The sequence below is a fragment of the Ammodytes marinus genome (genome assembly GCF_949987685.1).
Source record: "Ammodytes marinus genome assembly, chromosome: 1".
In the NCBI taxonomy this organism is placed as follows: Eukaryota; Metazoa; Chordata; class Actinopteri; order Uranoscopiformes; family Ammodytidae; genus Ammodytes; species Ammodytes marinus.
Window position 1 is genome coordinate 24,440,513 of NC_137230.1, and position 25,619 is coordinate 24,466,131.

The window sequence follows — 25,619 nt, forward strand, 5'->3', positions numbered from 1 at the left end:
CGTCTTTGAGTCTTTACAGTTTAAATGTATTGGTCTGCATCCAATAATGTGTAATTAACACATTTTAATTAATAAATGAAGGGCTAGGTTTCATTTCAACATGGGGGGGGGGGGGGGGGCATTAAAAGCACGGGTCACATTAATTTGAGGTTCGAACACTTCATTTTGTGCATTCTGGTTAATTTCGGTAAAATTTAGGTAAAAGTACATTTCTAATCCGGCAGCCATGGACAAGATTATATGTTATGGCAAATCCTGCACCTAGCTCAGTGCTGACAACATCTCTGGCCGTCGGCCTGACCCAAAGGGGTCAGTGGCTGATTCCCATGAGGCCATGTTTGCAGGGAGCACTGGTCTCCTGTGTGCACACTGACTGGCATAAGACACACACACATACCCATACACAAATGATTTCCCCTCATTCTTGTCACTGGGGTTAAGGTGATGTCTGTGTTTTGTTGAAAGTTGTTAAAAATGCTGTTATTTCTCTCGGTTTAGTGGTTAGAGCGTCCCCTAGAGGCTTAGTCCTCACAGCAGACCCGGGTTCAAATCCAACACGTGGTCAGCTCTCTGCATGTCATTCCCCTTCTGCCCCATTTCATCTCCTCCCTCTGCACTGTCAATAAGGCCTTGAAAAGCCAAAATAAAAAAATATATGTTATTTTGTAGTTTTAGTGATTGGTTTTTATCATAAAAACTCATGTTTTGAAAAAAAGACAGAGGTGATAAAGTGGGTACATTTTACATTTTACTATTATCTTTCATTTTACCAAATTGCATTGCGTTTTCTGCAGTAAAATGGGAAATCAGAGGCAAAAAAAAGTTTTCACTTTAATTTAAAGGGGGGGTGCCAAAAACTTCCGTTATAATGTAAGTCAATGGTAGAAATCTAACTTTTTGATTCAATCTGACAATATACAAAAAGTATAAATGCACCAAAGTAAATTTTTTCATACTAATAATAATCAAAGTAAAAAATATATATATATTATTGAATTTTAGTGTATTATGTTTTGTGATTAATTAAATCACAACATAAATTGAACAACAACCCCTTCATGAAATTTTTTTTTTTTTTTAAATTGGGAAAAAATATTGATCTTTCATAATTTTATTGCAGTTTAAAGGTCAAAATACACAAAATGTACCAAACAGACCCTGTGTAACTTTTTGATTCAATCTGACATTATACAAAAAGCATAAATGCACAAAAGTCAATTTTTTAACCCATCATTCAGATGGGTAAGCCGGTGATACTAATAAAAGTAAAAAAAAATATTATTGAATTTTAGTGTATTTTTCAAAAAAGCGGTTGGTGGTATATGATCAAAAATGGCATCTATAGGGTTAGTTTTTAATTGTGATTAATTAAATCACAACTTACATTGAACAACAACCCCTTCATGAAAAAATTAAATAAAAAATTGGGAAAAAATATTGATCTATCATAATTTTATTGCAGTTTGAAGGTCAAAATACACAAAATTTACCAAACAGACCCAGTGTAACTTTCTTTGAACAGGGCATAAGGGTTATGTGTTTCGACCCCTGTACTGTTTTTACTGTTACGGGGGACGCATATATGTGCGATATTTTTTAAATATTTTTATATAATTCATAATTCAATGCGGGCTGCCAGATATGTTTCCGCGGGCCGCACTTTGAGAACATTAATAGCTTTACATCACATACACCAAATACAATGAACATGAAGTCTTTTGACACAGGACATTTTTATTGGAGAAATACTGTACCTGATTTTAGGTTTGTTATTGGTGGTGAGAGAAGTTAACAGATTTGGTTTATAATTTGATATGAGTGGGGGAAACAAGCCACATTGAGGCAGTTCCACAAACTGAAAGTAAAGCGTGGGCTTCATGACATTCAAAGCATCTTTGGTTCATTATCAGTTATAAAAAACAAACATCACATATTTACAAAGCATTCACAGCAATCGCAGTGCAATTTGAACGTCTTTAAATGTTCTTCGACTTCATTGTGCTTCGACATAATAGGAACTGTTGCTCCACAACATATTAAAGTGCGTTCTTGCTCAGTAGTTAAGTGCATAGGAAAGTCAGATTTACATAAACAGACGTTTTAAGGCTAAGACGCTGTCCTGCACATTTAAAACTAATCAGCAGGGCTTACATTTCAGATTATTCTTTCATCATTTAAACATTGAAAAATTAAAACACATTGTTAGGTATGAATAAGTCGACCTAATCAGCAAACTCATTTTACCCAATCCAGTGACTTAAACTCACATTTCTCCCTTAAGTAATGTAAAAGATACATCAATGACATTAATGACAAGATTTCCCCCACATTTAAAAAGGCACAGTCCAACTTAAAATACAAATGTATTTTCTTGACCGAAGAGCAATCAAAGTCAAAGAAACATGTTTTTACTGTATTTCCAGCTGGACTGGCCTTCTTATAGTCTATTAATGTATTGATAAATTGTAACCTGCGGAAATCAAACCTGGAGGAAAAGAACTAACGAAAAAAACAAACATACAGCTGGAATAGTTTGAGTACTGGTATATACAGTAAAAAACAATAATTGCTCATTATGTTTCTGATAGTTTGGAGTCACTCATACATCAGTGCAACTTAACCACAGTGACTAAAAAGGGGAGTGTTTCGTCAGATTGCATATCTTGTAAGTCAAAATCTTTTTACAACCCAAAATAAACTTAAAAAAAAAAAAAAAAAAAAAAAAAAAAACTTACAACCAACTAATGTCAACGGTAGACACATAATTGGCAGATATTCACAACTCTCTAACAATATTTACACTTTTCCATGCAATTTTGGAAAGCTTGCAGCAGCTTGAGCAGTATTAATAAATAATTTTAAAAAGAAGGGGAAGGCTGCATCTGCTCCTGCTTAAACTACTAAGATGCACATAAGGCAGGCACATTAATACTCCCTGAGGCTGATTACTTAAACAAGTTCAATCAGCGTCTGTTATAAAACTGGTGGCGTCCGATTCGTCAAATGTCCTCTTGTAGCGGACTGTGGAAGAGAAGTGTGCTCTTTTCTTCTTGAAGATGACAAAGGCGATGGCTAAAAGGAGAGCGATGACCACTACTATGAAGAGAGCCAGCGCCACAGGGGAGCCTGCAGATTCTGTTGACCGAAGGTTTAGTCAGTCAGTAAAGTCAGTTTAGAATTTTTTTTGTTCACATTTAATGATCAAGATGTCCTCATGTTTGAGTTATTACAGGTTTGATAAGAGTTCAGAAGCTAGGTAAACTACACAAACTATGTAAGGAAAATGTCTGTACCCTGGCTTCCTGTGAATGAAAGTATAAAACCATAAGGACAGATTATTTTCAAAAAAGGAGATTTTTTTGTTGTTGCCATTTCTCAAGCTGTTATCTGGCAATCTGTTTCTTGGTTATCTTACATTGCTTCTGCCTACTGATACACATGTACCAGACAGATGTGACAACGGTGTCCATCTTCTCATCCAACACAAGACAAAAAAGCAAAAACGTACATTTCCCAAAATGTCAAACTATTACTTTTATTTTTGTGATACTCACTCGCTTCAGTTTTACAGACCACACGGCTGTGGCTAGCTTGGCAGTTGACAATGTTCCAGGTTCCATCCTCTCCCGCCATCATGACGGCACAGTGGGGATCTGCCTCCTTCCCAGTAAGCGAGGCCTCAGACTTCCAGTTAGAGTAAACCACGGTAGAGCCATCCTGCCAGGATACTGGTTTACCTGAGAGCAGATTATGAAGGAAAAGGTCTATCATCACCGTCTGTCATCACAACACAAATCACTTATTATGTTGATAATAAACTGGCTCTATCAGAAGAAGTTAACACAATCAAAAAGCTTTGTTAAAAAATGTTTTTTTTAAAGCTGCAAACAACACTTGCATATCATGGCACTAACATAATATGGCAATATTTCGTAAGCAAACACCTAGTTGTACATGCATCATTTTTAGTCTATACCAACTTTTTTTTTGCTGACAAGAGCTGCCTGCTGTGGCTGATAAGATGCTGATGATAAGCAAAAAGTAAAATTGTGGGGCTTTAAAAAAAACAATGAAAAACAAAATCAAGATGAGCTTAAACTTTTTAATGTTTTCGGTTGATTTCCTTTTTTGTAAACATTTTAGTGAAACAGTCCTCTCTTGTAAATTACGGTCATTTGAGAAACACAAAATGCAGATTATTAATACATGTGTGAATATAATCATAACGTTAATTGCTTGAAACTGCACAATAGACCTGTATTGACATATAAATCCTCAACACCGTAGCGCTTCCATTTCAAATGATGGGGTTTACCTTGAGTGTCCAAGTCCATGCTGAGCCAAACTCGACTGGTGATGAGAGGGTCATCAGACAAGTACCTGGACACAAAGGCGTTCTCCTCTGTGGTTTTTATGCTCAGCAGTTGTGCATCTGTCCGCAGGAAGAATAACAAAATTAATTGGTTTACGGCAGTTGATGAATACTAATTAGAACCTTTTTATAAACCAAACCAAAACAACAACACACCCATGCTCTGACAGATGTTCCTGGCCTGCTCCATGCTGTACACGCTGTAGTTGTAAAAGCTCATGTGGAAGGCGTAACAGTGATCTTGATGCTGCACCCACATGGATGTACCGCTGCTCTGAGGGCAGTGGTTGGCCTCTGGAGGGGCCTGCATTCTGGCTCCTGGAAACATAGAAACAAGATGGATGATGGTCATTGCTGCTCAAACACAAATTAATTAGATGCATCATGCATTTTTTCACACAATGATAGAATTCTGCTGTAATACACCAAAGGATTTAGTGTTGCTCTTCTGAAGCTAGACCACTGAGGACTGGCCGATTCCAGTCATTTCCCCGTTTCCTATGTGACGGAAAAGGAACGTTGTTTTTTTAAATATATAAAACATTTACTCTGGAAAGTGGTGGTGATGTTGCTGGTGTAGCAGATGGCGCCATCTACCAGCGTATTGCAGTCTGTCCTAACCCACGTTCCAGCAGGGGTTAGGAAAACACAGCTGGCCTCTTGTTTGTCTGAGCTGGAGCCCTCCCGTGGGTCAAAGATGGTGGATTTATAATCAAAATGTGTTCCATCAGACCACTCGTAGGCTGAGCCACTAACCTGCAAGGAAAGAGAGAGATAGAGACAGAGAGAGGGACTGTCATGTTAGCCCATCTGGTTTCGCAGCTGACATTAATTAAAATGTTATGCCACGTGAAAACACCACGTGAAAAAAATCCAAATGAAACTTCAATATTTTTGCAAAACATTCTTACATCTTGGTTGGACAGACCAATCCAGAGCGGGAAGCCGTCCGTCTTGGCGATGAGCTTGACATGTGCACTGTGCTGGATGTCGTGGACGCTTGCCAGGTGGCCATCGCGCTGAACACACTCCTCCAGAGCCTGGAACCAGCTCAACTTTTGGGTCACAACCTCGTAGGTTAAGTTGCCATAATGTTGAAAGTCCTTGGATGACTGACTGTAGTCATGTTTTGATTCTTTGAAGAGAGGAATTAAAAAAAACATGTGAGATCATTTTGAGCAGGAAATATGTTCAGTAGCAATAACAATAGAGGTGGGAGGGAGACATATGAATGACGATTTCAACTATACCAACCGTTATCTAGTTTGCAGGTCACTATGGTCCTTTGTCTGAACTCTGAGAATAAGTTTGGATTTTCAATGACGATCCAGTTTTTGTCAACAGTGAGGCCAGCCAAGAAAGACCCGTTTACATCTGGTCTTCCATTCGCCCAGTTGGAATATTGTACATTTGTGCCATCATACCACTTCATCTGGTTATCTACAGAGGAACAAAATCACTATTAACCCTGGCATAATAACATTATAAGCATACACTGAACTGTAGAACTGTTGCTACACTATACCAACATGGTCAAATGTAATTTTTAGAATATCCAAAACACTGATCCATACTGTGAGGGTTTCTCTGTCAATCACTTTTAGAATTTAGAACAAAATGACCAAAAAGATCAAAAAAGATCTCTGATTGGTATCGGACAATGGCCTGAGAAAACAGGATCTGTAGCAGAAAGATATGTAAATGTAAAATACAAACCATTGTCATCTTTGAACATCCCAAGCCACACAAACTGGACCAGGTTTCGAAAAGGTATGAGTTGCTGATAAATAAACTTGTTCTCCTCTTCATTTCGGATGGTAAGGATGTCTGCATTTGCATCTGAAAGAATAAATGCATGGTCATAGGCGAGTTTAGCAACATCAGTGAAAAGTTTCACTAGCAAACCTCCACGTGACAACATGCGGCCAGTGTTGTGAAAATCCTACCTAGGTTTTTGCACGTATCCTGAATCTGTCCTTGGTCAAACTGATCCCATCTGGACACAACCAGCTGGAAGGAGTAGCAGTTGTTCTTGAAGGGGATCCAGTTTGGACCATTAATCTTATGTGGGCACTTTGCTGCAACATCCTCTGGTTTGGTGATATTCTCTTCTGTAATACACAAGATTTAGAGAAGATAAAACTGCAAAAGCTTTCAACCATACGACAGGAAAGGATGTACATTTACCATGGTGAAATTTTGAATATTCAAAAAAATAAAAATACATTTTTGTTTTGTTCTTGTTTTCACAACTTAAAATGTGATGAACTCAGTTAATGCCTGGAACCTGCTTTGTGCTTTGACAGCTGGGCCAAATAGGGAAACCATGGCTGTATTTTCTAAGTTTGCAAAAGACTCCTATTTCCAAAGAGGGCTTATCATAAGGACTGTAAATTTAAACACAGTGCAAGATTTCAACCGTTTACTAGAAGCTCTTTTCTGACTCAAATACGTTTTCATCCCACCATGCTGTGCAAATGCATCCCCAGAAAAAAAAGATGCAACACTATTAAGGACGAAGATTTTATCCTTTTTCCCTATCCAGAAAGAAATTCTACTTCATATCCCGGAAAATGCACCATTAGCGGTTATTAGCAGCATTAGGAGGTAGAGCGGGCATTTCTGTTTATCTGTATTCAATTCTCCGCACTCACGTTGTGGTTTGTGGCAGATAGCACCTCCTAGCTCTTCCTCACACTCAGTGGCTTTCCAATAGCCATCGGTGTCTATGTAGACACACGAGCCACTGGTGGCATCAGGGGACCAGCGGCTGAACACAGTGTGACTGTGGTCGGTCCAGCGGTAGTGGATCCCTTCCTGAATACAAAAAGAAGGGAAAAAGCAACATAAAAAAACAATGTTTCATGGATTTCTTTGGATCTGCTTTGGGCCACTTACGTCTTCGCTGAAGAGGCCGATCCACATGGGCCTGCCTGCACGGCTCACGCTCACACTGAGGCTGGATTGCAGGAAGGTGTCGGACACGCTTGCCAGGTCCATTTGATTACTTCTGCACTGCTCTAGAGCCTCGAACCAGGTGAGATTCTTGACCAGCAGCAGGATGGTGTGGTTGTTGACGTTGAAGGGATGTGAGGGGACTTTGGGCTCCTCAATTTTATCTGAAACAAGTAAACCTTGTATTTAAAAGAACATCACGTCAAGTTATCTTGGTTTCAAAAAGACGTGGATTCTTTATAATCTGTCAATGTATTTATCTGAGCACGTTATGCCTTTTATTGCAGAGGTATAACAGTAGGGAGATGAAAGGAAAAATGGGAAACGACATTCAACAACGGTCTCCACTGAATTTGAACAATGGACACAAGAAAAGTTGAGTTTTAAGCCATGCAATATTTTCTGCCCTTTCAAGTGTTTCTTCCAGTTAACATATTAATGAAGTCTATATGGAATAAAACAGAAAAGAACAGACCTTCAGAGGAACCTTAGCATGTCAGATTCCTTTCAATGAATAAGTGACTTTAAAAAAAATATCAGATAATGGAGCAGGGTTAAGTGTTTAGCAGTGATGATTTACCTGCATAGTGCTGGCAAACAGCCAAGTTTTGATATTCTGTGCAGGAAGAATAGTCCCAGGTACCCAGCATGTCAGAGTTGGGGTTATTGATCATAAACACACACAAATCGATGCTGTCTGGATCCAATGTCTATCAAAAAAGAACAGAAAAAATGAAATGTTGAATTAAAATGTGGTTAAAGGTGCATTATGGTACTTAGGGTGTGTCAGAGAAGTGAACATTTTCTAAGGTATATTCTCATAACGGAATAAACAAACTTTCCTAAGAGGAAAATTGGGTCCATGGAGCACTGTTTGTAGTTAGAAAGCTACCTTAAAAGTGACTGTTTCACTGTTTTTGTTTACAGTAGCAGAGCCCACTATTTTGGTTACAAACATATTCTAGTCTTACGTTTGGTTCCAGGTGCCTCAAAATATATATTTTCTTGATTTATGATGATAGAATTATTCAATAACAAGAATTATCCGTAGAAAAAAAAAGATGCTTCGTCTCTTGTTAATTCCATGCATTTTTCTTCCTTGTCAAAACGTAGCACCTGCATCAGCAACAAGACTGACAACAGTTCACTCGGAGATTGGGGTGCATTATGCCAGTAGCAGCTAACAATATTTGTTGAAAGGCAATTTATTAGGGGGATTAATTTTTCATATTGCATTAATATTCCACATAACCTGTAAACAGACTTTTATGAGCAAAAACCGTGGAGTCCCCCTAGAACACAGAAGTATGAAGATGAGGGAACTTACATTAATTTGTATAGCCTTGTGCATGCCCAGAAGCAGCGGGTTAAAATTGTTGTAGTCAACTGGAGACTGGTCCATCCATTGAGGGTCACCACGCTTCATTCTCAGACCAATCCAAATCTTTTCCATGTTTCTCATGTCTGGCAAAAGGGCGGTGAGGAAGTCTAAAACACATACATGTAGTTCAACATTTTGTACAACATGCATTTTGACTATTTTCTTATCTGACTAGTTTTAATATGAACCTTAATCAAACACAAGCAAACAAGATATTTGACATCATCTGAGCTATGGCAGGCATGTTAACCCCACTCATTTTAGGTAGATATACCCTGAGTAATCCTTACCTTGCTCCACCTGATCTGATATAGTGACCAGCGTTCCCCTCACTGAATGGCATTCCTCATTGGCATAATTGAATGAGACAGGCTTCTGGCTCCTCATAATCGTGTAACACTAAAAATAAAAGACACCATGATCATAATCAATCCATATACATACACATGTAAATGCTATATGTGAATTCATTTTTTTATATTAAATATTATACCAAAGACATTTTGGCATGGGGTCAAAGACATTATGTATTTTAAGAGACTTCCTAGCTCGACAAAGGTTAATTCAAATACATCCAGTGGGCCAATACCATGCAAAAATATTTCTGATGTTGATCCATCTAGCTTAACCCATTGATGACGGCTGCTGCGCGATGCCACATAGGCTCTCCTGCCTGATGCTGCGTCGCGCAGCATTTTTACTTTATCTAATTTTCATGGCATTCCCAGCATATAATGCACTGTCATTGGTTCAAATACACATGAGGTGGGTTTTGTTGATTTTTTTAAGACCACGTGACCACCCAAAAGTTGTGTGGTTTGCCGAAAATCATGTCAATCAAAAAAATAAAAAATAAAACAAAATAATAAAAAAAATACGCCAGCTATGTCGGCGACAGAACAGTTAGTGGCGTTTGGTGCGCAGAATCAAGGTCTACTATAGACTACTGACGAAAATCACACAACACATTGCATCTATTTATTAACAATATTTAATAATTTTCTAATTCATCTAATTTTGACGATTTTTAGAAATATTTGTTGGTTTGTAAGCGCTAAGGGAGCATGTTTAAATAAAACCTGTGAACCTTAAAGGCACTACGAGTAAGATGGCACGTTGGCGTCCCCTTTGGACAAAAGCGGTAGTATTTTTACGACGCCCGCTGTCGCAAATGCTCGTGCCAGGCGCGTGAGCGTGGACTGAGAAGGGCGCAATATAGTGCATGTTCGTGTGTTGAAAGTGTGAGGACTCTTTTCGGCTCCGTGAGAGTGGTTTTGACACTGCATCAACTAATGCCAGTCAGTACACACACCTGCTTGCAATGAGTTGATTCAGCAGCGTCACCTAACTACTCTCTCTCTCACGGAGCTGTGTCCTCACAGAAAGCGAATGAATGAGAGACGGCAGTTAGTAGACTATGGATCACGATGAGGTAATGTGTTTGTGTTGTTGATGTAAATAATGACTATTTCAGATAATGGTTATCTGATGATGGTGAAGCAAAGCAAACTTTGTGTTAGTACCAACCGCTCATTCATTTAGCAGTCTAGTTTCGCTCTCGTGAAATTGTATACACGTTGCTTGGCAACGTCCTCCCGCCCGCCTATCACTCACTCTCCCTTTTCGCTTTTCTTCATTGCATTCTCTTTTTTTTCTTTGATGGTTCAGCCCCGTTATCAGTCATTTATGACGACAAATAACTGTCTCAAACAAGGCTCCCGCTCCCCTTCCCTCACCTGGAGGGATAGGCTTCTCAAATCGCGTTGCAGCGCCACACTGAAATCTGCAACCAATACGGATATGTGACCATAGAGCCTGCACGAGCGAACCGAAAATCGGACTGGGTGTGCGACCAGACCAAAAGCAGTAATAAAAACTATATAAAAACGTCTTTCTTTGCACTGATGGTCTCGTTTGCTGTTAAAGGTAATTTATGATTATCAGAGGAAACATGAGGTTGTTTAAAAGATATTTAAATGTTACTCGTATCCGCTTTAACTTTTAAATGTATTTTATTTCATGTTTCTATGTGCTACACAGGCTTAGATATTAAGGTTTTGGTAGACTTGACAATTCGTACTATTTTTTCAGAAAACCCTCAGGCATTAAGGACATGCATCCTAGATTGCCATAGTCATCAATGGGTTAATAATGATTTTGCATTTGCATCCAACAAGTGCACTTGATATCTCAGTAAAAGAAAAATGTTACTTCAGTTTCCTTTCCTCTGACCACCCCTATGTATTTATGCTTCATATTGTATGCATATGACTGGAATGAATACAATGCAGAATCCTATGGCCTTTAAAAAATGAAGAGCATTGATAAAGAAGGACCAGACTTTATGGATTCAACAATGAAGCAGCAGGCATGATGATGATGATTTAATAAAGAAGCCCTTGCTCTTCTACAGTATTCCTGTGTTAACACAAACTAAACTGCTGTGCTGGAAATGGCTCAGCTTTAAGTTGTCTATTTTAGGCCATGTTTCCATGAGAAATGCTACTTTCCAGCTGAATTGTCCTTTAATAGGTATGAAAACATAATTATGGTCTTATCTTAGCTCTAAACTCTCCTTCACGATTATGTGGAGGCAAAAGTTCGACCAGAAGAACAGGAGTTAATTTGTCTGAAAGTGTCACAGTGTCTAAAATGTAGATCAAGGGTTAAATGTGTTGTGGGATCAGACCTTATTTCTGAAGGACAGAGATTCATTTCCACAAGGCAGTCCTTCGGGCTGAGGCTCCAGAGGGTCTATCTCCACTGATGTGATGTTGTGTCTCTCGCACACAAAGGACAAACGCTGCTGGCAGCTATGGTCATAATCTAGAAGTAAACATAGAAAAAGTGTATTTGTGGATTAGTAAAAGTAAAAGTCAGTGAGCATGCCTATTATGAATCACATCAAAAGTAATGTGGATCAGAGGTTTTTTAAGGATTAGCCATTTCCTCTTTGTAAAGCATCTTGAGCTCTTTCTGTTAGAAACACATGACATTTCCTTACCTGGAAATAAGCTTTCAGGACTGATGGAGGTGCATCTGCCCAGGAAGACTGAGTGATAAAAGTACATCTGGGTATACCTAGAAAATACAAACATATCAGTTTAATCATAAATATCCGATTTATCGGGTTTGTAAAACATTAAGAGTCTGTCGTGTGTGTGCTTGCTTACGACATGGGGAATATCCGACCAGGCTCTTTCAAATTGATCCACCAGTTTTGCTTGGGAGAGATTGAGAGCTGTACATAAAAAGGTACCACATAATAAAATAAGTACGTGATCCACATTATTATCTCTCGAGATTTAAAATGAAAAATTGTCAGGCAGTAATGAAAATAAGCCAATCATAAGCATATCTATTCTCTCCTGTGACTTACAGACTTTAGTTTGAGGTTGATCTGTGCGGCAGCAGTTGAGCTAAGGGGTTCAGCCAATTTGCTGTCGTTTGCATCACAATAGAGGCTGGCCTCTTCAAATCTTAGCTTAGGTTCCTCAACGAACCAAAACTCTGCTCCGTCTACGAAGACTGATGACTCATGGTGCCCACCTGAACAGCACAACAAACAGCTCTTTAACCATGACGCATTTCGGACAGTCACAACAAACACATCACATCCTGCCAATGACATGCAACTATGAAAAGGCTATTACTAGATCGTCAGATACTTTTTTTTTAAAGAGTTGTTACCGGTATTGTACCAGTCTGGGTTCTTTGGTGTCTTTCCTGTTGAAGAATCAACAAACAATGAGTTACAAGCAGAAAATAACAATAAAACTGAGTTTCATGTTGCAGTAGAATTACATTTAAACCCACAAGGCTTTTTAAAATCACATGTGTAGATAAAGCTCTTTCTTTACTTCATTATTGTGTTGTATAAAACTATATCAATAGGTCAACTATATGGCACCATTACAAATCTATTTAATGAAGCAGCCATGTGTTAGAGATGTTAGTAGTGCTGCTATGTGTAGTCTTACCACGGGGGATTTGGCAGACCCACTCCAGCTTGGCATCACAGTGAAACGGTGTGGCGTAGAAAGGTGTGGGTGGTAAGTCGTGCAACAGAAACACAAACAGGTGTTTCAAGGAGCTCTTCATGCTCTAATGAGGACAAAGATTGTTGTTGCACAAATATTATCATACCGTAAAAAAATACACAGGAAAATCTGTTTTATAACATTGCAGATCTCATGGCTTTCTGCAGTTAAGTGATAAGTTGAGGAAGAGACCGTCTCTCCGTCTGGCAGCACAATCACTAACCCAGACAAACCTCAATGACAGCAAAGGTCAGTGTCAGAGCGACAAGATAAAGTGGCTCTTCTATGTGACTCCTACAAACAGCTGAGCAAATGGCCTTGTTTTCACAGAGCAAGCTGTACAGTGCCGATAACCAGAACTCACTACTCTAAAGTACATTACTGAGTATTGAAATGGAGAACAAAGGCCAATGAGTCTTTCTCTCATAAACTCTCTATTTAAATCGAATATATTATCTACCCAACCCACCTTGAATCCAGTGCAGTCCCGACTGTATGCGTCATCCTCATGGAAATCTTGCTGTAAAACATCCACTGATACCTTTTTGTGGAGACATTAAAAAAGAGAAGTCAGACTCCGGGGTAACACACATTCGGGGAAAAAGTAGAGTAATTTATTCCTGTGCACAGATAATTCGTATCGTTTTGGTTAAATGTTAAGATTGCAGGGTCTTGAAAAAAGCACCTCTCCATCATTAATATGGCAGTATATGAAAAAATTATTTCTGCAGGTTAAGGACACGGTTAAACTCACAGGCCGGCCGTCGCTCCACTGCCAGGAGCGATCGGCTGGGTTTCTCCTGTTCAGGCCGACCCAGAAGAACCGATTATCACTGCAACGAGAACACAACAGAACACCACAATCAACCATGAAACTTCACTCATTATCCTTTGAATAAACAAGATAAGATCAGACATTTTAATAACTGTATATAGTGTGTACAAATGTTGATGCAACATATCAATCAATTTAAGATTTCTTCATATCAAAATGTTAAAATAAAAATACAATACAGTCTAGCTAATAATGCTTCAACAAAAAGAACCACATACAGTGTGTGTGTGTGTGTGTGTGTGTGTGTGTGTGTGTGTGTGTGTGTGTGTGTGTGTGTGTGTGTGTGTGTGTGTGTGTGTGTGTGTGTGTGTGTGTGTGTGTGTGTGTGTGTGTGTGTGTGTGTGTGTGTGTGTGTGTGTGTGTGTGTGTGTGTGTGTGTGTGTGTGTGTGTGTGTGTGTGTGTGTGTGTGTGTTCAGTACCTGATGGCTTCCCTCATGAGGTTGTGCAGGGCCCTCATCTCATCCATATTTGTGAAGCTGGGCAGGTTGGCTCCCAAAGCCTGACAGAACCTCTCCGCCTCCTCCCAGGAGCGCTTCCTGCTCAGACGTTCCTCATGAAACACCTGAGCAGGTGAGACAACTATTTACAACAGCTACGCAAACAGCATCAGTAAAGTAACTGAATGGTGGTAGATTGTAGTAAAGACAGGTCAACCGTCAGATTGTGTTATTTAGAATCAAGTGACAATCAATAAGAATGTAATGGGAGATGCACGAGAAGGATCATTGTGTGACTTCAAATACTAAATATCTACTGGATGCATTATACAAAAGGTCATGTTTCTAATGATAAGATGATTTTTCAGCTTCTATAATTCATTGTTCTGCCTGCCCAGGTTGGGTTTGTTTTGAGTGAGTGGTGATATTTTTATTAAAGTAAATTCCCTTTATGAGATAAGAATAATTAAAAGGGTAGTCCACTGATTTAGCAGGGCACATTTATAACAATGTTAGACTCACAAATCTGCAGTTTAAGAAACAGTATCAAACATAATGGTTCAGAACCAGAGATATCATCTTTTTTTGTGAGGTGAATGACATCGGTGAAGATAAAAAATGATGGATTCCACACAGCTCCCCCTCGCTTTGTACAACTTGGTTCACATGTGGTAGTATCCCAACTCCATGCTGTTCCCTTTAAACTCCTACAACCATAATCACTTTTGCCAGAACACTATTCCCTCTAATCTTGTCCCCACACACACACACACACACACACACACACACACACACACACACACACACACACACACACACACACACACACACACACACACACACACACACACACACACACACACACACACACACACACACACACACACACACACACACACACACACACACACACACACACACACACACACACACACCTTGTAGCAGTATTTGGTGTTTGATTTGGACATCCATCCATCAGGACAGGTGGCGTTGGGGTTGGGCTCTGGTTCCGGGGGCAGAGGTGGACCGAGGTCTACTCTACAAATGGATCCAGCCTTAAAGACGGTACAGTTCTTCACCTCCCACTTGCCCAGGGGTTTGGCAGTGGAAATCACTGCACAACCTCCATCTTGCTCTGGAAAATACATGCAAAATGAAACACGAAGACATTTAAATATATAGTGTAGATTGCTAGTATAGTTATTTCATGACCATATAAAGTAAGTTACGTGCATTTTAAAATGCACAGCTTTTACAGCTTTAGTAATTTTTACCTTATAAATCTGAACCGTTGTCACTGTCATTGTCACGGGTCAAGTATAAATATAGGTACAATTTAAAAATAAATATATATATATATATATATATTTTTTTTTTACAGACTTAACTTATGTACAACAAACAACACCAACCCTTTTAGAGCATCAGCAAACATTCATATTTTTGTTGACTTATGCCTGTGCATAAATCAGTTAAAATATGTGTGTGTTCCATTGCCCTCTTAGGGCTGTGAGAGGGGCAGAAGCAGTGTTTACCAACCTGGTTCGTACCAGCCCCAGTTGGTATATGTTACCAAATCCGGGGACCCATCCTGGCTCAGCCACTGGTATTCCCCTGTGTTCTTGATGTCCTGCAGCCCTATCCAGAAATACTGAGGTTCCTTGCTGATCTGCTCTGCAAGTAGACGGCTGATAAAGGCCTGCTCAAACCTGCAAGGAAAGGTCAAATATAATGAGTTCTAATCTGCCTTACAGTCAGATATAGAGGTCTTCTATTGAAATGGTACCGCGGGTGTTACTTATGTTGGCGGCATCTCATAAGTGTCAGTGTGCATTCTTGATCAAGCAGCAGGGAAAGAAGCTGAGTCCTACCTGTTTCTTATAGTGACGTTACAGCGATCTTTGAAGGATACTCTTGTTGTATTTATTTGATAACAGGAGTTGCCGTGCCTCTTCCAACCCTGGGGGATTGACAGCAGTAAGACATAAGAAATTGCATTCACACATAACTTCCAATTCAACAAAAGCTGCTGATAGAGCAACAGATCTGCATTCAACCCGTTTATCACCCACAATATCATCTGACCTTGACAGCAAGCTATAAAAAAAATACACATTCCCTTAGCTTCTCCATTGTTTTTCATAACTTGACGACTTTTGCTGACATACGCATGCTGGTCATGCACATGATGTTCATGTGTGGAAGGACAGATATCACGCAAACACAGATAAATGAAAACAACAGCAGAAAGATTATATTTAACCAAAAACTCATCTGTGAAAACAAATTAACTGAGCATTAAAGGCCCATAATATGCGGTCTCTGAAGCTGGACCTAAATTAAATGGTCAGCGATTCTGAAAAAAAGCGTGTTATCAAAATTTTTTTTTGTCAAAGTCAGTGAATATCTCCAGATTATTCGCTACCTGTCCGTACTGCGTGTGTGCTGAAAAGAAAATCTAAAGTTAATACACAGGCTCTGTAAACAGGTATGTTGCTAGCTCCGGAGGGCCCCATTTGTTTACATACCCGTTTACAGAGCCTAGGCTGTGTTTGAACAATACATTTCTATTCAGCGCACGCACACACACTGTAAGGACAGGTAGTGGATCATGAGGAGATATTCCCTGATTTTGACAAAAAGTGATCTTTTTCAACAAGCGTTCTGAAGAAGTTAAGTTAAGTTAAGTTAAGTTAAGTTATCTTTATAGTTATCTCAGTTGTACACGAGGCACATTGAAATTTGTCTTTTCGCATATCCCCTCTCAAGTTACCACACTTCGGAGGGGGTCAGGGCGCAGGGTCAGCCGCAGTACAGCGCCCCTGGAGCAGTTTTGGGGTTAAGTGTCTTGCTCAAGGACACAATGGTAGAGATGGTGGGCACCGTAGACACAATACCAGCCTCTGCTAGTTTTACGACTCACACCCTCCTGTCCGGTGCCGGGGATCGAACCAGCGACCTCATGGTTACTGGTCGGCCACCTTACCTCTAGGCCATCCTACCACCCAAGAATTGCTGACTACACCTTAAAATGACATAATAAGCTGATATGGTCAGTCGCCAACAATTTCTTTTTAAGTAATTTATAACACTGTAGACTTCCCCTGGAAAATAACACAATTTAGACAATACTCACATCCTCAGAACGACATCCGGCCTGCACCGCCAATTCATTGATCTCTCCTTTCTTCTGACACATGAAAGGTAGCCTCAGTGTGCAGTTCTCTACTCGCCAACCATGAGACTGTGGAGACCAGTACATAGCTTTGATTTTACAGGCCTCATACTGTATAAACTAAATTGTATGGCAAATCATAAGACGACAAAAAAAAAGAGTACACACACACACACACTCCCCCACACAAAGGCACGCAACAAAAAGACTACGTAGTACAACGGGTGGGTGGGTTACACACAGACTCGCGCACACACACCTCTCCAGAGTAGAAGACACAGCTGGTATCCTGAGTGGGCTGAACAGGTTGGTCTGCGTCCCAGTATGTGAAGGTGACGGGGGCCTGGTCCATCCATTTGAAGACAGTGGGGTTGATGCCGAATCCTACCAGACCGATCCACACGTCCAAAAACTGCCCATCTGATGGACCATGACACACATGGGAACAACACTTTATGTAACATCAGTCCCCAGTCTAGTGAGGAAGTGTCATTGAATTCTTTGGATGTACTGTATACCTGCATGGAAATTAATGCTGATCATCTCTTTGCTGTCAAGGGAGTGGAAGCTGGCCAGAAAGCCTCCTCCTCCTCCCTCCGTCTTGTTGCAGTGCAGCTGGGCGTCGGTGAAGTTTAGAGGTTGGTCCTTCACAAACTTGTAACACCAGCCATCCCATGGGACCCAACCCTCTGCGCACTCCGTTTCTTTATACACAAAAGACTCTGTAGAGAGGGAGGAAGAGAAAGACAGAGGCAGTGAGTGGGAGTCAGGTCAAATTTCATTTCATTTTCCTTTATTTATTCTCGAAAGATCAATTGAGGGTTACCCTCTTTTACAATGACGTCGAGACAATCCATCTATCAATTCTCAAAATCACACATTTGACTCAAAAGAAGAAGAAGAAGAAGACTATTGGATGGATTGCAATCATATTCAAAAACATATTAAAGTTCCCTGGAGGATAAATTCAAATTTGACTTTAGAGCCACCGTGAGGTTGAAATTTGTGGCTTTGAGTGAAATGTATCAACAACTATTGGATGGTTTGCCATGAAACGCAGGCACCAATACTATGGTTTACGACCATGTAACTGCAAAGCTAATAATAATAATAATAATGTACTTTGTACTAAGTAGCACATTTCAGTATGCTTACATGCTAAACTAAGATTGGGAATGTGGTCAACAATAAACCTGCTTAAAATCGGCATGTTAGCATTGTCACTGTGAGCACTGTTAGCATGCTGAGAATAGTATGCAGTTCAAGCACAGTAGCATGGCTGTAGACTCTTATTTAAACGTGATTCAGAAGAACACCGAGTGCAGAAAGTGAGGGCAGCAGCTAACCTACCTGTTGTTGCTGTGCGAGAGGCATTGAAACTCTTTTTGCAGATGTACGGCAGCCGTTTGTTGCATGATTCAGATTCATAATTCTGTTTGGAGTTCAGGACTCCACAGTCTGACTCTGTGATCATGGAGGTGTACGGCATTCCTGTCAAACAGATACCAACACACAGTTAATAAAAAAATACAAAGACAAATCACACACCGACTGTGACGGCAGCGGAGTGGCATTAACCTGTGGATAAATGCCACTCCTGTGTGTTTCACAAGGATATGTTAAATAAGAGATAAGAGATTTTCTGATGTTTCGTACCACATGTTTGCTGATGGTATCCAGCCGTACTGCACGTTCAAACCAACTGAGTTCCAGAGGCTTGATTCCTTAGTTCTTTGCTTAGCAGAAATAAAGCAATGGCTAAGTGATAACTCTCTCCAGTTAAATTCAGATACAACTGAAACACTGGTTATTGCCCCTGATAAATTAATTCCAGGGATTAACCAGTACTTGGGTGACCTAGGCCAGTCTGTCAAACCTAGCCTAAGAAACCTCTGTGTTATTTTTGACAAAGACATGGCATTAGTGCAGCACTGCAAACAGCTAACCAGGAACTGCTTTTTTCAGTTGAGGAACATCTCTAAACTCAGGCAAATGGTGTCACAAAATGATTTAGAGCTGATCATTCATGCTTTTGTGTCTTCGCGTTTAGACTATTGTAACAGTTTGTTTTCATGTCTAAACAAGAAGGAGCTGTCTCGCCTGCAGTTAGTGCAAAATTCTGCAGCGAGAATTCTGACCCGCTCTAATAGGAGGACTCACATATCCCCTATTCTAAAAGCTCTGCATTGGCTGCCAGTGTCCTTTAGGACCAACTTTAAAATTCTGGTTCTAACTTTTAGAGCTTTGCATGATCAGGCTCCATCCTATGTCAGTGATCTGATTCAGCCTTACACCCCTGCTCGGGCTCTGAGGTCTGTGGAGCAGAAACTGCTGATGGTTCCACGTACTCGTTTGCGGACCAGAGGTGACCGATCCTTCCAGGCTGTTGCTCCCAAGCTCTGGAACTATCTTCCCATCTCTCTGCGTTCAATAGAGTCTGTTGACGCTTTCAAACGTCAACTAAAAACCTATTTATTTGTACAGGCTTTTGCCTAATTTGTTATTGGGGCTGCTATGTTTATCACTGTATTGTCTTGGCCTTTTAAATGTATGTACAATTTTAATCTGTTGTTGCTTCCCATTGTGAAGCGCTTCGTGACCCTGGTCTGCGAAGGGCGCTCTATAAATAAAGTTTACTTACTTACTTAAATTAAATAAATGTCTGTGGTTATGTAATGGATCAACAAGGTGCAGTAGGAAGCAACATTGATAATAAATTATAGTGGTCCGATCCACAAAGAGCGCATATCAGTAGGAGACCAGATGGCTGCATATTATGTATCCTTGACATTCAAACGGCAGTGTACACCAGAGGGGGAAAAAAACAGCTAACATATTAAAGTAGCTAGAAGGTTATCTAAAGCCTTCCACTCAGTACTACTAAGGAGTTATTCAGCAACACTAACAATCCCACACTTGGTCCAAAAAGCAGGCACACTGAGCTTCTTTTCAACACTGGCCTCATTGTTTCTCTGACTGACACCAAGTCTCAGTTTATGGGAGTGTGGCTACAAACAGCAGATCACTACAGGATGCAGGTTTTTACGTGTGCCATGAGCAGCAGGTCTTTCCAGTTAACTGTGGTTACATTAAAAGCTATGCCTACAAATACAGTTGCAACATATGTTTGGATTGTTTCTGTTTCATTAGAACTGTGGAGTTTAAGTCAATCTTTTATTTATTTTTAGCAACAACACTTTTAGATCTATGTAAATAAATAGAATTTAAAACAGATAGATAGGGATCAGAAAACCAGCAACCTCAATGATATACAGTAACCATGGTCACCTGTTTCCCAGCGCAGGACGAAGAGAGGAGAGCCGTCTGACCACTGCCAGCCCTGTGAAGTGTCTAACTGGTGAAGGCCAATCCACATCCTCTCGGGCATTCTTTCAAGGCCACGCAAAACTGCAACATGCAACACAGGAGAAGTCATGTACACCATTCAGAAAGGAATTGATATGACTAAGGTAATGTGAATCAGTGAGATCGTTTGACAGTGTGAGAGCTACACAATAAAACTTGACTGAGTATTATTGACTTAACAACATGATACATTTTGGAGACATAACTGGTTAGATATATAGATAAAGCGGCCTTGCCTTGAATGTCTCTAAAATAGTTTTTTTCATTTTATTACCTCACAGGAATTATAGGGGGGGGGGGAAACCGTTCAATGAACAACAAGTAAAGAAAAGGAGGAAGTAATAGAAATAGGAGGTCTTGTTAAACCAAGCTGTGAGGAACAAAAACTGGTAATCACCAACAAACCCCACCAACTATTTAAACTGAAAGGGTGCAATTGGATTTGCAAAACAGAAAAAGAGGGCACAATCCTTTATACAGGCATACGGCTGTTAGTTTGTTTATCTGACAGGAGAAGGCTGAACTGGGCAGTTGAATTCAACCACTAGACAAATTCTCACCTCACAAAACGTATAGTTTGAATTTATAGTATAGCATGCAAATGACTTTGGTTTCATATCTGTATGTGAAAGGTACATTTTCAGCTGTGTATATATGAGCACACATTAATATTATGCGTGAAAACTTTCATTTTTAATGGGGGTGTTTCAGTTATGCATGTCAGAGCATTTCACACTGTGTGTGTGGTAATTCTGAATAATGCCCCCAACATCCCCTCATAGACGCAGGCCAGTTAATTAGTTTAGAACAGGATTTATTTTTAGTCATCATTTCTCTTTCAAAACAATTGAATAGCTTTGTAGCCCTGACAACTAAATAACTGTTGCCGTTTTAAGCATGATAAATGTTTTTAATGAGGAAGCATTTCTCTCATATCACAGCGTTTGAACCCAACATGTCGATATGTAGCGGGCTAAGACCACTTTGTGTTTATGATTTTTTGCCGACTTAAAAAAATAAGACAAGAAAGACCCAGTTGGACAATAAGTGATTAGAAAGTAAATGAGTCCTACAGGTTTTGGAGTGGAGATCGTCGGGCCCAGACACACTCAGCAGATCGGCCCCCTGACTATGACATGAATCCAGCGCTTCCTGCCAGGTCACCGCGGCACTGGAGACAAACTCATAGCAGGACTCCCCTTCCGGACCGGCAAACAGAGTCTTGCAACCCTCTTCTGCAAAGTCAAAGAGATAGTTATTGTGAGCTTCTTCGCTTGTTGGTTAATGCAGGACTTCTTTCATCATGATTTATTTACACTGAAAAAATGTATTTAAGAATAGAAAGAAGCTTGAACACATCGGCTACTAACTGAAATTTTAGGTCAATGCTATTATGACTGTGTCCAGGAAAAAACATCAAGCCATGCAAAGCAACTGGACCCAAATGTAGAGTATCTAAAAGGAAAGCCGGGAATGTCTCCATAGTCAATGCTGTGTCTAATAAAAAAGGTTTGAAAATATCAACAAAATAAAACAAAAAGTGGAACATACCAGGTGTTAGACAGTGTCCCTTCTTTCTGTCTTGGTCATAGTCAGACGTGGTGGCACACCAGGACAGTCCGGGGAAATCCTCATCTGGGAGGCATGTGTGATGCCAGGAACCGTTGTATTTGAAGGGGAACTCACAGGGAGTGCCGACAGAGTTCCAACCAGTGGTGTGGACGACTGCACAGACCGGAGAGTTGAGCAAAGAGCAAAAGTCAGACCTCTATCATAAGCATCTGGTATTGATGTCATTTGGAAGAAAAAATCAAAAACATGTCAGTACAGTGATTTGTTAAAAGCCAAGTTTTTCCCCACTTCTTCTGTTCGAGATAGAAAAACACATGCCTGGCCGATAACGTCAGTAAAAAGAGACCAAGATTACCTAAGGTCTCTTTGGAAACATTACACAATACTGTTGGACAGATATTTTTGTATTGGTGGACAAAAACACCAGAAATAAAGTTTAGTGCTGCATTTGCAAATGATGAAACACTAAAGCTCACATTGACCGTAGGTTTCAAAATTTGGCATCTCACCCAAAACGTATATCAAATCCTATGTGTTCGAAAATAAAAAAGTAATGAACATTGAAATAGCATTTTTTTTAAACAACAAAATGCATGTCCTGCAGAAAATAGGACTGAATTGTTCCCATCTTGTGACATGTTTAAAGTTTGAATGAAGTTTGTAGCTGAAAGTAAGCAGGAGTAGGCCTAGCAGTTAACCAAAAAACAGAATATTAATAAAGCTTAAAGATTTAAATAATAACAGTGTTGAATGCTGACATAGCATTCACACTAATGTAGAAGTAGAAGAAAATAATAAGTGCAAATCTTAGAAAGGCAAAGATCACACATACAAAATCAATGGATTTAGACAATTGATGTTTGAATGATGCAATAATTCATATTTAAATAAGAAATTACTTGGATTTAAAAAAAAATGTTTTTTTTTTTATTAGAATCACCTAATGCTATTGTATGTTTATTCAACAAGAGCAGTTCTTTCAAAGTTTGAAATACCACACTTATTGGAAAAATATGCAATTCAATCAAATGATCCTGTCTACCCTTATGGAATAATTCTGAATGTAATATACACTAAACTTAATGTAAATTCACAATATGTCTACATATTTTTAAAAGGTGGAGGTGGATTGCAATTGATCAAATGTGCAGTGCGCCGTGCACCAGTGGAGTCATGCATTGAGCAACATCTAAGAAACAAAAGTGAAAGTCAGCTATTTATGTTGTGCACCTAGAGCATATTACTGTCCAGAGGAATTCCCCACCAACTCATAAGACCAAGCTTTATAAGTGTGATACTCTGAGGTTTCAGAGGGAGTCCTATCCCTTCACCTGGAAATTGGCACACAATGTTGTTACTTAACATAAAGGAGTAATAATTGATAGGTATGGCGATTACCCAACATGCAGACACTGTTTAAAATGTGCAAGAACCTGTTTGTTCACAAGACACAAAAGCCAGACGAGGTCACACTTGTGCACTAGGCTAGGGTGTAACGTATCACATGGATGTAGTAAATTCCGGTTCAATTCAGGAACATGATTCTCAGACGGAATTTAATGTGTTGCAGTTGCACTCAACACAGACTGAACCTTGCTCCATTTCCTGAAGCGTTAGACCTCAGAGCTGCATAATGCACCGGCATGGAGAACTGTGTGCAGTGCTCTACATCAGCAGTTACTTGGAGAAACCTCACTCACCTCGGTACGGCCTCTGGCAGACACTCTTCTGGGATCCTCCTCTTACCCAAGCGTCAGTAGTATCCCGTTTGGCGGCGACCTTGCCATCTACGGCGGCTAGGCCCATCTGATAAACGGTGTAAACAACCCTGTCTACGCAGCGCCACTGCAGAGGGGCGCTGGAGCCACAGTCCACCATGGACAAGGTCTTGGTGGGGATGTCCAATGCCAAGCAGAGGGTCGTGCCCACATTGAAGAGCCGGTGAGCCGAACCCCACTTCCACAGCTGGGACCTGCTGTTAGGCTCACAGGGGGTGAGAGTCATGTCCGTGTTTATGTCTCCTGCACCGAAGCAATTCCCTGTGCTCGAGTGCTTGATTGTGAAAGCATCCTCGTCTGTGGAGATGGGGACAGGCACAAAACACACACACCCACACACACACAGTTAATTAAACAACATGGACATCTGCTAAAAAGCCTTTTGTTATCTAGACTGGCCTCTGGTTTGAGTTTCCAGTATGAAATGATTAGTGAGAGGGCTGTGATCCTTTTAAGCCAGTACCAAGGGGAAGCATGCACAATAAATCCCTGAAAACAATAATTTTCTTATGCTACTTAAAACTGACAGGAACAGGGCTATAGCTACACTTTGGCTCATTGAGATACTTTTTGTTTGTTTAACTCTTTATTTAAAGTATTGTTACAAAAAATACAAACAACATAAAGAATACTGCAAGGGGCGTATTAAATGTCCTTTTATTGTCCACAGATATTCACAGTGAAGCAGAAGCAGTGTCCACTTTTTCGGACATAAAGACAGTCAGTTTTCTCTAATCTTCTGAGGAATTACCAAACAGATCAAGCAAATATTGAGGGATCAATTTTTACAGAAATACAGATAATCATGTCACTGCACATTAAAGTGCAAAATAAAGAAAAGTAAATATGGTTAAATAAATACTGGATAGATAATTGTGTGTGACAACGTGTACCTCCCCTCACAGACTTTACTCAAATAGAAAGCACTAGAATAGTAGCCTACATAATGATTCACTGTATTGTATGGCCTATTGCAGCCATTCAATGCGTTATACAAACTACGTTCAATACTCCTGAGCATTAACAGTAGCAGGTCTGTATAATATGAGAGCTGGGTGCAGATGTAACACAGGACGAGCACAGAGCTGCTGGCAGTGCTGGGGGGAGGGACGGTGGAGGGGGTGAGTGTGCAATTTGTTTGACCTGTCAGAAATATGGTGTGGCATCAAACTCACTGGGGGGAAGGGAAAATATAACGTTGGACTACTCTGAGTAAAAGTTAGGTTCGTATTTCCCTCCACTTGTTGTAGTTTAGGAGGTTTGCAGCTATTGTCCATGTGTGTCGCACGCATCTCGCTCTGTGCGGGCGAAGTTATGACCCAAACTTAAGTGAGAAGCAGAAACGGCTTATAGTTGGTTATTTGATAAGTGACACAGAAATGAAAGCAAAAGCGTCGAGGAGGAAAAACACACTCACCAAGAGCTTTCACGTTAGCCGGCGAGACAGTTCCCGAGAAAACAGTGGTGTCCAACACAGTCAACAAACAAAGGCAAAGTGTCGCTCCGGGTAATTTCAGCATGGTCACCGCACGAGCCTTCCTGTTGGACTCATACAAAAGTCTGTTCTTCTCTGTCTAAATCAGTGTTGGTCAGAAATATAGGACACTCGATAAGTGAACCGAGAAAGTGATCAGTTCAGTAACATAACCCAGTTCGCACTACTGTCAGCTGTGTTATCTACAGTCCCGCTCCGACGACACTGTCAAG

The 25,619-nt window shown here is 40.1% G+C and overlaps 1 protein-coding gene across 1 annotated transcript; it reads right to left on the minus strand.

The window, feature by feature from the left end:
- Positions 1 to 1,714: 1,714 nt before the first annotated feature.
- Positions 1,715 to 25,586, minus strand: ly75 (lymphocyte antigen 75). The gene is made up of 35 exons (XM_080026829.1): positions 25,330 to 25,586; positions 23,835 to 24,209; positions 22,114 to 22,287; positions 21,636 to 21,797; positions 20,485 to 20,604; positions 18,547 to 18,687; positions 17,715 to 17,918; positions 17,456 to 17,616; positions 17,158 to 17,265; positions 15,893 to 15,981; positions 15,561 to 15,730; positions 14,957 to 15,156; positions 14,004 to 14,146; positions 13,503 to 13,581; positions 13,218 to 13,289; positions 12,689 to 12,812; positions 12,399 to 12,434; positions 12,088 to 12,257; positions 11,882 to 11,949; positions 11,713 to 11,789; positions 11,398 to 11,534; positions 8,999 to 9,107; positions 8,655 to 8,815; positions 7,908 to 8,037; positions 7,271 to 7,491; positions 7,027 to 7,189; positions 6,319 to 6,483; positions 6,089 to 6,211; positions 5,627 to 5,812; positions 5,284 to 5,507; positions 4,921 to 5,128; positions 4,529 to 4,690; positions 4,316 to 4,432; positions 3,555 to 3,737; positions 1,715 to 3,135 (listed from the first exon to the last, which is right to left on the minus strand). Exons 1-35 carry the CDS (start codon positions 25,430 to 25,432, stop codon positions 2,960 to 2,962), a joined length of 5,241 nt encoding a protein of 1,746 aa, XP_079882955.1. The 5' UTR covers positions 25,433 to 25,586; the 3' UTR covers positions 1,715 to 2,959.
- Between the last annotated feature and the right edge of the window lie 33 nt (positions 25,587 to 25,619).

Excerpts from the sequence above, each read along its gene's own strand:
- ly75 (XM_080026829.1), bottom strand. The coding sequence starts at position 25,432 with ATGCTGAAATTACCCGGAGCGACACTTTGCCTTTGTTTGTTGACTGTG. Across the intron at positions 14,147-14,956 it reads ACACCAAATACTGCTACAAG|GTGTTTCATGAGGAACGTCT; the intron begins GTGTGTGTGTGT and ends TCACCTGCTCAG. Across the intron at positions 6,484-7,026 it reads TATCTGCCACAAACCACAAC|AAGAGAATATCACCAAACCA; the intron begins GTGAGTGCGGAG and ends TGTGTATTACAG.